The sequence below is a fragment of the Salmo salar genome, chromosome ssa27 (assembly GCF_905237065.1).
Source record: "Salmo salar chromosome ssa27, Ssal_v3.1, whole genome shotgun sequence".
In the NCBI taxonomy this organism is placed as follows: domain Eukaryota; kingdom Metazoa; phylum Chordata; class Actinopteri; order Salmoniformes; family Salmonidae; genus Salmo; species Salmo salar.
The window spans coordinates 3915947-3928762 of record NC_059468.1 but is presented as its reverse complement, the minus strand read 5'-3'; the positions used below and the strand labels follow the sequence as shown (position 1 = coordinate 3928762).

The window sequence follows — 12816 nt, the reverse complement described above, 5'->3', positions numbered from 1 at the left end:
AATGTTTTGTTATGGATACAGCTTTTGTACTGTATCAGGATAGTGCTGCCAGTCTATAGTCTACAATGAATTAATCAATGAAATTACTAATATATTAATGAATAATTGAATGAATGAATTACTAATAAATGAATGAATTACTAATATTATTGACCGTTTTTTAAGGGGAAGTTCGCCCATTTCACGTGGACTTATTTTCACTGTTTCTGTGCTTGTAGTTTGATCCCCCAAATTGTATTTTGTTTATTTTTTGTTTGGTCAGAGAAAATTGGTTGTCACTTTTTGAGTCATCACTTGCCATTGACTACAATGCATTATGAAACGGTGTCTAAAGCATGTTAGAAAAAGCTCCAAAACACTCATATTACATCAGAATCACATTCTGAATGTCTCTGCATTCGATAAAAAAATCGTGCTCAAAATAAAAATAAGAAAATATATTAAAATGTTAAAACAGTTTTGGGGGATCAATTACAAGCACAGAGAGAGTGAAATTAAGGCCACGTTAAAATGAGTGAACTTCCCCTTTAACGCTATGGTCATGCATGAGAGCTGATCAAGAGGAGCAAGGCATAAACTATTGAATTGCATTATATTGTGAGTGAAAAACACACATTTGATTTTGTTTTGGTGTTGATAAATAGCAACCAGACAGTGAGACAAGATAAACACAGTAGACAGTTCGCTGATCAGAGTGCTGTAAAATACATCATGTAGCTAAATGTCTACACGACCTGACAATGTAGGATAGGGCGTGATTTAAATCCATGCAAATGTTGAAATAATCCAAAATGTTAAATCTGATAGGACAAAATGCGGATTCAGACTCATGATGTTAATTTGACCCCGCCCTCTTTGTGTGCCCTCCACCCCCTCTGCACTACCGTCTCTAGTAGCCGTTGACGGCTCTTGTAGTGACGGATTAAGCGCTCCTGTAATATTTTTATTTTTCATTGGTTTTGTGGAAAAAGAAAAAGGAGTACAAGTAAGCCGCTTTACACACATCAATCTCCAGTATCCCCTCTCTTATTTTATAACGTTAATTAATTTCTAGTTTGAGCTAGCAAAGTGGTAATTTTGCTAGCAAGCTAGGGTAAACGTTACTTGCCAGCGACAGCGTGAGCAATAAACTAGCTAACGTTAGTTAGCAGAGGGCTAACGTGATTACATTATTCTGCGATACAACTCGAGACAAGTCGGGACAAGACCAGGTTAGTAGTTACATCTTGTATTTCCTGATGTAAAATATTAGCTAGCTAGCTAACCATATTATAGTTGAAATGTAACGATGGCAACCGCAAGAGATGTGTGCTAATGTGGTAACATTAGTTAACTAACGTTAGCATCGGCTAACAGTCACTCGCTAGCGACAATAGTGTTGGTTAGCTAGCTATTAGCTGGCTGGTTTGGTTCATAGCAGGGCGAGATGTAGAGAGATCTATTACAGATGGCTAGGTTACTAATTTAGATATATTGGTTCTACTGTATAATTATACAATAATCTTGTTACACAACAGCCAAGCCCATGTATTTCACGGCGTGGATCATAACTACATGCAATGTTTGCATCGTATCGTTAGCTAGCTTAATTGCTAACCGGTTTATTATAATGCATATGGCCTACCCGCACCGCCATTTTGTTTTGTTCTCTTCATAAAATAATTTGTCAAATCGCATAGTTCCTAGAAATTGGGCTTTATACAATCTATACTAAAGTATTAAAAACTGAGTTGATTGACGTATTCACTGTGATTCAACGAGGACTGTAACTAAACTATTTTAACCACCGCAATTTATCTGGATATGCATTACGAAACATCGCAGTCCCCCTCCCAACGTGAATATGAAGGCCGCATTAGATTGCTATTCAGAGTTAACTATGGCTACAGTCAATGTGATGTTTATGCTAGTAACTATTTTTGGTGAAGCGGTATACTTGGACTGGGTTGTGCTGACCCTTGCCTTTGAGTGTGTTGTTATGATTCTGATGGCATGCTGTGGCTGGCCCTGAACTCCTTTATGCGTTACAAGGCCCTTTCCTGGTGTATTACATTGATGGCTTGCTTATCTGCCCTCTTAATCCCTGAACAACATGTTATTTGCCTGCCATCCCACGACCTAATTTTCTAATCTCATCGGGGTATTGAGGCACACAAGGTGTGCTGCTATTTGGCAGTGTTTGGGACAATAGTATTACTAAAAGTACATTGATCCCATTAAAGCAACCCGTATCTTAACGTCATACAAATGTGCATTGAACACATCCTTTATTTATCATGTAGTGTATTTAATGGTGGGTGCTTGCCGGTCTCTAATAATGTTGTTGCAGTCTTTTAAATGGGTCAAGTTATCTTGTCAGTTGCTCTTGTGGTTTGCAGTGCACTATTACAAGGGTTCTCAAACTTCTTGAGGCCGGGGAACCCTTCTGTGATGCAAAGTAATAAGGGACCCCTCATAATTAGAACACAACTTGAGATACAAATAACATACAAGGTGCTTTACCATGATTTGAGATGTCTCGGGCCCTGGGAAGGAACATTTTAATGGTCCGCCTCTTGGCATTGGAGAGAAAATATTACAGTTTTCAAGCTAATTCCTTGCAATTCTACACATTTTGTTATGGGGCAGCGAAATGTTTTGTCGCAGCTTTAAAGCTAATATCCTGCAGAGCGCTGAGACGATTTTTAAACATCTAATTGACCGACTGCAGTAAAATGATTTAAATTCCATTTAATTTGTTTTACTGTGATCTCAATACGCACCTTTCTCGAGATAAATCAGATCATGCCGAACTGTGCGATGCAGTAAGGTGTTGTAGTTTCCAACAGACCAATTTTCTACATAGTTTAGTGCAGAAAACGTGCTGATTAACTACGATGACCATATTCCATAGTGGGGGCTACTTGTCCGGTCTGTAATGTGAATAACTGATGGTTAATAAGTGATAATCCATCATGAGACTTTTATTGTTTTATTCTGCGCTACAGCATTCAACCAATAGTGCATTTAAAGTTTAAAAAATATGATTGAAATCGAAAATCTTTCTATTGTTAATAATCTAACTGAAACCGAACCGACCTCAAAAGGCACTAATCGCTCAGTACTAATCCTGCAATTCTACACATTTTTCCATGAGGCAGAGCGAGAACTTTGCCATATTAAAGCTTATAGTTCTCTCCAGTGTAATTCTATGAAATATGACCTATAATTAATTACAATATGAGTGAAATAGTTTTCCCACCCAAACAATTGTAGTTAAGTATGTTTAAAAGCAGCCTTTTCTGTGTTGGAATAGTGTGTGGGCGTACCCCAACAACAGAATGGTGTGGGCGTTTACCGGTCAATATTAATGCGAGTAGACCGTTGATTGGTCAGCTCATCCTCCTCAGGCCATCGAACCGACCTCAAAAAGGCACTAATCGCTTAGTTGGGTTAGGGTTTTTTAAGTGTTTTTTTTTTAATCTAACTTATGCATTGGCCACATAAGATTATAAGATCAGTCAACAACATTATTTGGGTATGAGTTAACAGAATATGCATTTATGTAAATACAATTTTGGGGCAATTCAAGAAATATTGAGTTGAACAATTTATAATTGGCAGAGTACTGTGCATACCAATATCACTGTGAGCCTCCCAGACCCATTTTGTGCAGGACCAAAAAATGTATGCAATGTAATATTATTACTCTAAAATGTATTACACCCCTTAAACTTATTCCTTTGGCCGAAGTTAATTGCATCTGTAAACATAGAGTAATCAAATCAAAATCAAATTTAGTTTGTCACGTGCCGAATACAACCGATGTAGACCTTACAGTGAAATGCTTACTTACAAGCCCTTAACCAACTATGCCGTTTTAAGAAAATACATAAAAAATAAAAATTCTGAAAAAAAGTAAGAGATAAGAAAAACAAATGATTAAAGAGCAGCAGTGAATAACAATAGCGGGGCTATATACAGGGGGTACCAGTACAGAGTCATTGTGCGGGGGCACCGGTGTCGAGGTAATTGAGATAATTGTGTACATGCAGGTAGGGTTGTTAAAGTGGCAATGCATAGATTATAACAGAGTTGTAGTGGGGGGGCAAATAGTCTAGGTAGCCATTTGATTAGCTGTTCAGGAGTCTCATGGCTTGGGAGTAGAAGCCTCTTGGACCTAGACTTGGCACTCCGGTACCGCTTGCCGTGCGGTAGCAGAGAGAACTGTTTATGACTAGGGTGGCTGGACCAGTCATAAGTCTGGACACCTACTCTTTCCAGGGTTTTTCTTTATTTTTTACTATTTTCTACATTGTTGAATAATAGTGAAGACATTGAAACTATGAAATAACACATGGAATCATTTAGTAACCTAAGTGTTAAACAAATCAAAATATATTTTATTTGAGTTTCTTCAAAGTAGCCACCATTTGCCTTAATGACAGCTTTGCACACTCTTGGCATTCTCTCAACCAACTTCATGCGGTAGTCACCTGGAATGCATTTCAATTAACAGGTGTACCTTGTTAATTTGTGAAAATACTTTCCGTAATGAGTTTTAGCCAATCAGTTGTGATAAGGTAGGGGTGGCTCAGTTGGTAGAGCATGGTGTTTGCAACATCAGGGTTGTGGGTTCGATTCCCACGGGGGGCCAGTACAAAAAAAAAATGAAATGCATGAAATGGAATGTATGCATTCAATACTGTAAGTCGCTCTGGATAAGAGCGTCTGCAAAATGACTAAAATGTAAAAAAAAAAAACATGTGGTATACAGAAGATAGCCCTATTTGGTAAAATACCAAGTCCATATTATGGCAAGAACAGCTCAAATAAGCAAAGAGAAACGATACGCCATCATTACTTTAAGACATGAAGGTCAGTCAATCTGGAAAATTTCAAGAACTTTGAAAGTATCTTCAAGTGCAGTCGCAAAAACCATCAAGCGCTATGATGAGACCAGCTCTCATGAGGGCCGCCACAGGAAAGGAAGACCCAGAGTTACCTCTGCTGCAGAGGATAAGTTCATTAGAGCTACCAGCCTCAGAAATTGCAGCCCAAATAAATGTTTCACAGAGTTCAAGTAACAGACACATCTCAACATCAACTGTTCAGAGGAGACTGCGTGAATCAGGCCTTCACGTCAAATTACTGCAAAGACACCACTACTAAAGGACACCAATAAGAGGAAGAAACTTGCTTGGGACAAGAAACACGAGCAATGGACACTAGACCGGTGGAAATCTCTCCTTTTGGTCTAGAGTCCAAATTGGAGATGTTTTGTTCCAACCGCTGCGTCTTTGTGAGACGCAGAGTAGGTGACCAGATGATCTCTGCATGTGTGGTTCCCACCGTGAAGCATGGAGGAGGTGTGATGGTGTGGGGGATGCTTTGCTGGTGACACTGTCTGATTAACTTAGAATTCAAGGCACACTTAACCAGCATGGCTGCTACAGCATTCTGCAGTGATATGCCATCCCATCTGGTTTTGCGCTTAGTGGGATTATCATTTGTTTTTCAACATGACATTGACCCAACACACCTCCAGGCTGTGTAAGGGCTATTTGACCAAGACGGTGAGTGATGGAGTGCTGCATCAGATGGCCTGGCCTCCACAATAACCCAACCTCAACCCAATTGAGATGGTTTGAGATGAGTTGGACCACAGAGTGAAGGAAAAGCAGCCAACAAGTGCTCCACCTGTGTTGGAACTCCTTCAAGACTGTTGGAAAAGCATTCCAGGTGAAGCTGGTTGAGAGAATGCCAATAGGGTGCAAAGCTGTCATTAAGGCAAATGGTGGCTACTTTGAAGAATCTAAAAATGTTTTAATTTGTTTAACACTTTTTTTGGGTTGCTACATTATTCCAAATGTTTAATAGTTTTGATGTCTTCACTATTGTTCTACAATGTAGAAAATAGTAAAAACAAAGAAAAACCCTTGAATGAGTAGGTGTGTCCAAACTTTTGACTGGTACTGTACATTCATTCTAATCTTGACAAATCCATCCTTAATGTTCTGAAATCAAAACATATATCAAGCATTCTACTTTTTGCCACAAGGACTCAAACGTATATGTGCAGTAGGGTGATGAAACCCCTACTACATCACAAACAAACTTCTCCCAAATAGAAGCAGATTTTCTGTCGCTATATTTGACATAAATATTTCTACTATAATGTGTGGAGGGTCACCAGTCAAGTCAGTGCAGTTGTGGAGAGAGATGTGTCCTGTTGTAGTGATACTAGCCCAGCAACATGTGACAGAGCTGACATTCTCACCATGCAGTACCAGCACAAACAGGACTGTTGTTTTGGGTGACGCACACAGAGACAGTAGGTAGGTTGGTATGTCTTTTCTGGGTCATTCTAGAAAAAAAAACCTTGAATGAGTAGGGGTGACCAAACTTTTCCTGGGACTGTATATATTTTGAGATTTGACCGCGGACCCCCTGCATTTTTTACGTATGGGTGGTCCCGGGAATCGAACAAACCATCCTGGTCGTTGCAAGCTCCATGCTCTACCAACTGAGCTACAGAGGGCCCAAGTTGCGCGTTAATTCATTTGATAATCAACTCATTGTGCAGTTTGTAATTTACCTCCATCTTTGTAAAATGACAAGGGGGCAACATTTTCCTCAAACAAGATTGCGCCGCCTACAAAGACGGATATTGTTTTTGTAATATTTGATCCGTTTGCAGACATAGAACAACTCTCTAGCTGTAGGCAAATCTTTATGAATTGGACCGATGTCAGCCCAGTGGATTTTATTGGTGAGCTGTAAAATGGGCTGAACCCTGGTGGTGTTGCCATGGAGGCAACCCCTCTCAAGGCAGACCTAGAAAAAGTGAACGTAATTTATAATGCATCACCATGGCAACTATGCCATGGATCGCATTATTCTCTTGGTACAGTATTTCCTGTGTTGACGTGTTCATGGCAATGTACTGTTCACGTGCTAGCTCTGCTCACACATTGGTCTCTGTTATTGACCTGTTCTGAGCGCTGTCCTCCCCCTCTGTCTGTCCAAACTACAAACTTTGTAATGCATACACTGCTAAGCAAAGACTGGATATCGGGACTCGTTTTGTTGTTTAGAACCTGCATCAACTCAACACCACGTTTACCTTCACGTTCAGTGACGCATACATGGTGTCAAATGTCTCCATCTCTTTCTCTCCTCCAGTCTCAGGGCTCACCTTACTCAATGAGCGGACAGCGCAATGTCAGAGCGCTCTGGGCAAACTGCAAAGGGGAAGGATGGCAAATCCAAGTATGCGTCTCTCAACCTGTTTGATACCTACAAAGGAAAGAGCCTTGAAGCACAAAAGCCTGTTGGTGAGTATTCTCGTTTCCATTGTCCAGGTAGTGTGTTAGTGTGTGGAACAATGTCAGGTGTTGACGTGAGGTGTCCGGATCATTTTCTGATCCATCATAGGTGATTGGATTTGTTGATATCGATTATGATAAATGGGTCATATTATGCAATCATTTTTCAACATGAGATGTATGGGCCAACTTGACTAGAAGTGCAAACATAACCCACATTTTAGTACTTAACATTTTAGCGTTTAGTTTTCCATTTTAATGTCACATGCACAAGTGCAGTGAAATGCATTTCTCGCAAACTCAAAACTATGGCTGTGGCGGTCAATTTCGTCAGCCAGTGATTGTCAAGTAATTATCTGCCGGTCTCACGGTACATGACCGTTTAATTAACCTCTCTGGGCTCGGTGGGACGAAATCGTCCCACCTACGTAACAGCCAGTGGAATCCCGTGGCGCGTTATTCAAATACCTTAGAAATGCTATTACTTCAATTTCTCAAACATATGACTATTTTACACCATTTTAAAGACAAGACTCTCGTTAATCTAACCACACTGTCCGATTTCAAAAGGCTTTACAACGAAAGCAAAACATTAGATTATGTCAGAGTACCCAGCCAGAAATAATCAGACACCCATTTTTCAAGCTAGCATATAATGTCACATAAACCCAAACCACAGCTAAATGCAGCACTAACCTTTGATCTTCATCAGATGACAATCTTGGGACATTATGTTATACAATACATGCATGTTTTGTTCAATCAAGTTCATATTTATATCAAAAACCAGCTTTTTACATTAGCATGTGACGTTCAGAACTAGCAAACTTCCGGTGAATTTACTAAATTACTCACGATAAACGTTCACAAAAACATAACAATTATTTTAAGAATTATAGATACAGAACTCTATGCACTCGCCTATGTCCGATTTTAAAATAGCTTTTCGGTGAAAGCACATTTTGCAATATTCTAAGTAGATAGCCCGGCATCACAGGGCTAGCTATTTAGACACCCACCAAGTTTAGCCCTCACCAAAGTCAGATTTACTATAAGACAAATGTTATTACCTTTGCAGTTCTTCGTCAGAATGCACTCCCTGGACTTCTACTTCAATAACAAATGTTGGTTTGGTTCAAAATAATCCATAGTTATATCCAAATAGCGGCGTTTTGTTCGTGCGTTCAAGACACTATCCGAAAGGGTAAATAAGGGTTACGCGCCCCACGCGTTTCCCGCCTTCTGAGAGCCTATGGGAGCCGTAGGAAGTGTCACGTTACAGCAAAGATCCTCAGTTTTCATTAAAGAGAGCCAAGAAGAACAAGAACTTGTCAGACAGGTCACTTCCTGTAAGGAATCTTCTCAGGTTTTTGCCTGCCATATGAGTTCTGTTATACTCACAGACACCATTCAAACAGTTTTAGAAACTTTAGGGTGTTTTCTATCCAAAGCCAATAATTATATGCATATTCTAATTTCTGGGCAGTAGTAATAACCAGATTAAATCGGGTACGTTTTTTATCCGGCCGTGCAAATACTGCCCCCTACCCCCAACAGGTTAACAAAGAAACAGGTCCTATATGCTTCATTTTGTTATTTCACTTTAGTTGTGATATGAACATTGGGCTAAATGTTTTGATTTTTAATACATTCTAAGGCTGCATGATGCGACTGAAGATTATTTTAAAAAAGTTGCATGAAAGGCTTGAGCGCTGCTTTGTTTTTTGTGCAGGCTGTACACATTTCATCAGTCTCTCATTCACAATTTGACAAGCACTTGATAATGCATCGAATTGCCCGGCGGCATCCTCTTTGTGTGGCCGTAATGACCCCTAAATAAATCCGTGGCTGTTGTGCCCTTGGGCTGAATATAATAATTATAAATAGATGTCGACCGATTAATTGGCATGGCCGATTTAATTAGCGCCGATTTCAAGTTTTCTTAACAATCGGTAATCTGCATTTTGGACGCCCATTATGGCTGATTACATTGCATTCCACGAGGAAACTGTGTGGCAGGCTGACCACCTGTTATGCGAGTGCAGCAAGGAGCCACGGTAACTTGCTAGCTAGCATTAAACTTATCTTTATAAAAAAACAATAAATCTTAACATAATCAGTAGTTAACTACACATGGTTGATATTACTAGGTTAACTAGCCTGTCCTGCGTTGCATATAATCAATGCGGTGCCTGTTAATTTATCATCGAATCACAGCCTACTTCGCCAAACGGGTGATGTTTTAACAAAAGCACATTCGCGGAAAAAGCACAATCGTTGCACGAATGTACCTAACCATAAACAACAATGCCTTTCTTAAAATCAATACACAGAAGTATATATTTTTAAACCTGCATATTTAGTTAAATGATATTCATGTTAGCAGGCAATATTAACTAGGGAAATTGTGTCACTTCTCTTGCGTTCATTGCATGCAAAGTCAGGGTATATGCAACAGTTTGGGCCGCATGGCTCGTTGCGAACTAATTTGCCAGCATTTTACATAATTATGACATAACATTGAAGGTTGTGCAATGTAACAGCAATATTTAGACTTAGGGTTCCCACTCGTTCGATAAAATATGGAACGGTTCCGTATTTCACTGAAAGAATAAACTTTTTGTTTTCGAAATGATAGTTTGCGGATTTGACCATATTAATGACCAAAGGCTCATATTTCTGTGTTTATTATAATTAAGTCTATTATTTAATATTTGTTTGAGCGGTGGTAGGCAGCAGCAGGCTTGTAAGCATTCATTCAAACTTTACTGCGTTTGCCAGTAGCTCTTAGCAATGGTAGATTCACAGCGCTGTTTATGACTTCAAGGCTATCAACTCCTGAGATTAGGCTGGCAATAATAAAGTGCCTATTAGAATATCCAATAGTCAAAGGTATATGAAATACAAATAGTATAGAGAGAAATAGTCGACACGTCATAATTCCTATAATAACTACAACCTAAAACTTTTTAACTGGGAATATTGAAGAACTGGGAATATTGAACCACCAGCTTTCATATGTTCTGAGCAAGGAACTTAAACGTTAGCTTTTTTACATGGCACATATTGCACTTTTACTTCCTTCTCCAACAGTGCGTTTTTGCATTATTTAAACCAAATTGAGCATGTTTCATTATTTATTTGAGACTAAATGGATTTTATTTATGTATTATATTAAGTAAAAATTTGTGTTCATTCAGTATTGTTGTCATTATTACGAATATATAAAAATCGGCCGATTTAATCAGTATAGGCTTTTTTGGTCCTCCAATAATCGGTATCAGCATTATCAGTCGACCTCTAATTATAATTCCCTTGGGGCTTCTGAGTGGCACAGTGGTCTAAGGCACTGCATCTCAGTGCTAGAGGCCTCACTACAGACCCTGGCTCGATTCCAGACTGTATCACAACCGGCTGTGATTGGTAGTCCAATGGAGCGGAGCACAGTTTGCCCAACGGGGTTAGGGTTTGGCCAGGGTAGGCCGTCATTGTAAATAAGAATTTGTTCTTAACTGACTTGCCTGGTGAAATAAAACAAAAATTCTCCCGACTGCGTGGTCTGAAGCACCTTTCACTCACATGGCTCTCTGTCAAGATGAGTAGACCAGAAAAACAGCAAAAGCATTCTATGTCAATCTACTATCCCCCATAGTATAAAAGTTGACCTACTCTATCTTGAAATAAATATTCCCAAACATAGTCTGGGACAGTTGTGGGATGCGAAATATCCCAAATTAATGCAACCACTGCCATCCAAAACCCCCCCAATTTTTAAGCAATGAGGATGACACAACAGATCAGAACGTTTAGCTTAAAAATTAGATCAACTATGAAGCTATTTCTTCACATTATAAGCGCAGCAATGTGCACACGGCAGTAGGCGCGAATGTTCCTTTAGCAGGGAAACGCCACTCTCAAAAGTGACTGCACATGTGATGCTTTTATTATTTACATTTTAGTCATTTAGCAGACGCTCTTATCCAGAGCGACTTACGGTAGTGAATGCATACATTTCATACATTTTTTTCCCCCGTACTGGTCCCCCGTGGGAATCGAACCCACAACCCTGGCGTTGCAAACACCATGCTCTACCAACTGAGCCACACGGGACCATTATAAACTTGAAACTCACGCGCTGTGTATGCCAGTTAGGCTCTACACCCATTGTAAAGCGGATTAATGCGCTTAAACATCTAGACGTTCCGCTAGCGGAACACCTGCTCCAATATCCAATGATAGGCGTGGCGCGAATTACAAATTCCTCAAAAATCCAAAAACTTAAATTTTTCCAACATATGACTATTTTACACCATTTTAAAGACAAGACTCTCCTTTATCTAACCACACTGTCCGATTTCAAAAAGGCTTTACAGCGAAAGCAAAACATTAGATTATGTCAGCAGAGTACCCAGCCAGAAATAATCAGACACCCATTTTTCAAGCTAGCATATGTCGTCACAAAAAACAAAACCACAGCTAAATGCAGCACTAACCTTTGATCTTCATCAGATGACACGCCTAGGACATTATGTTATACAATACATGCATGTTTTGTTCAATCAAGTTCATATTTATATCAAAAAACAGCTTTTTACATTAGCATCTGACGTTCAGAACTAGCATTCCCACCGAACACTTCCGGTGAATTTACTAAATTACTCACGATAAACGTTCACAAAAAACATAATTATTTTAAGATTTATAGATACAGAACTCCTTTATGCACTCGCTATGTCCGATTTTAAAATAGCTTTTCGGTGAAAGCACATTTTGCAATATTCTAGGTAGATAGCCCAGCCATCACGGCTAGCTATTTTGACACCCACCAAGTTTGACCCTCACCAAACTCCGATTTACTATTAGAAAAGTTTGATTACCTTTGCTGTTCTTCGTCAGAATGCACTCCCAGGACTGCTTCTTCAATAACAAATGTTGGTTTGGTTCAAAATAATCCATAGTTATATCCAAATAGTGGCGTTTTGTTCGTGCGTTCAAGACACTATCCAAGGGTGACGAAGGGTTACGCGCCCGACGCGTTTCGTGACAAAAAAATTCTAAATATTCCATTACCGTACTTCGGAGCATGTCAACCGCTGTTTAAAATCAATTTTTATGCTATTTTTCTCGTAAAAAAAAAGCGATAATATTCCGACCGGGAGTCGTTGTTTACGTTCAAAGACGAAAGAATAAAAACATGGGGTTGCCTCGTGCACGCGCCTCCAGTCTCTGTTCTCTGATCGACCACTATCAAAATGCGCTAATGTTTTTCAGCCAGGGCCTGCAAAGCCACCATTCAGCTTTTTGCCGCCTTCTGAGAGCCCATGGGAGCCGTAGGAAGTGTTACGTTACAGCAGAGATCCCCTGTTTTGGTTAGAGATGATCAAGAAGGCCAAGAAATGGTCAGAGAGGGCGCTTCCTGTTTGGAATCTTCTCAGGTTTTGGCCTGCCATATGAGTTCTGTTATACTCACAGACACCATTCAAACAGTTTTAGAAAATTTGGAGTGTTT

General features: G+C 39.6%; 1 protein-coding gene across 1 annotated transcript in view; it reads left to right on the top strand.

Moving 5' to 3' along the window:
- The first annotated feature begins 873 nt into the window (after positions 1–873).
- The window catches only part of LOC106588219 (protein PRRC2A), a 53731-nt gene continuing 41788 nt past the window's right edge, over positions 874–12816 (top strand). The window contains 2 exon segments of the mRNA XM_014176994.2: positions 874–1211; positions 7165–7316. Of these exon segments, the coding sequence (XP_014032469.2) occupies positions 7202–7316 (115 nt within the window). The 5' untranslated portion in view covers positions 874–1211; positions 7165–7201.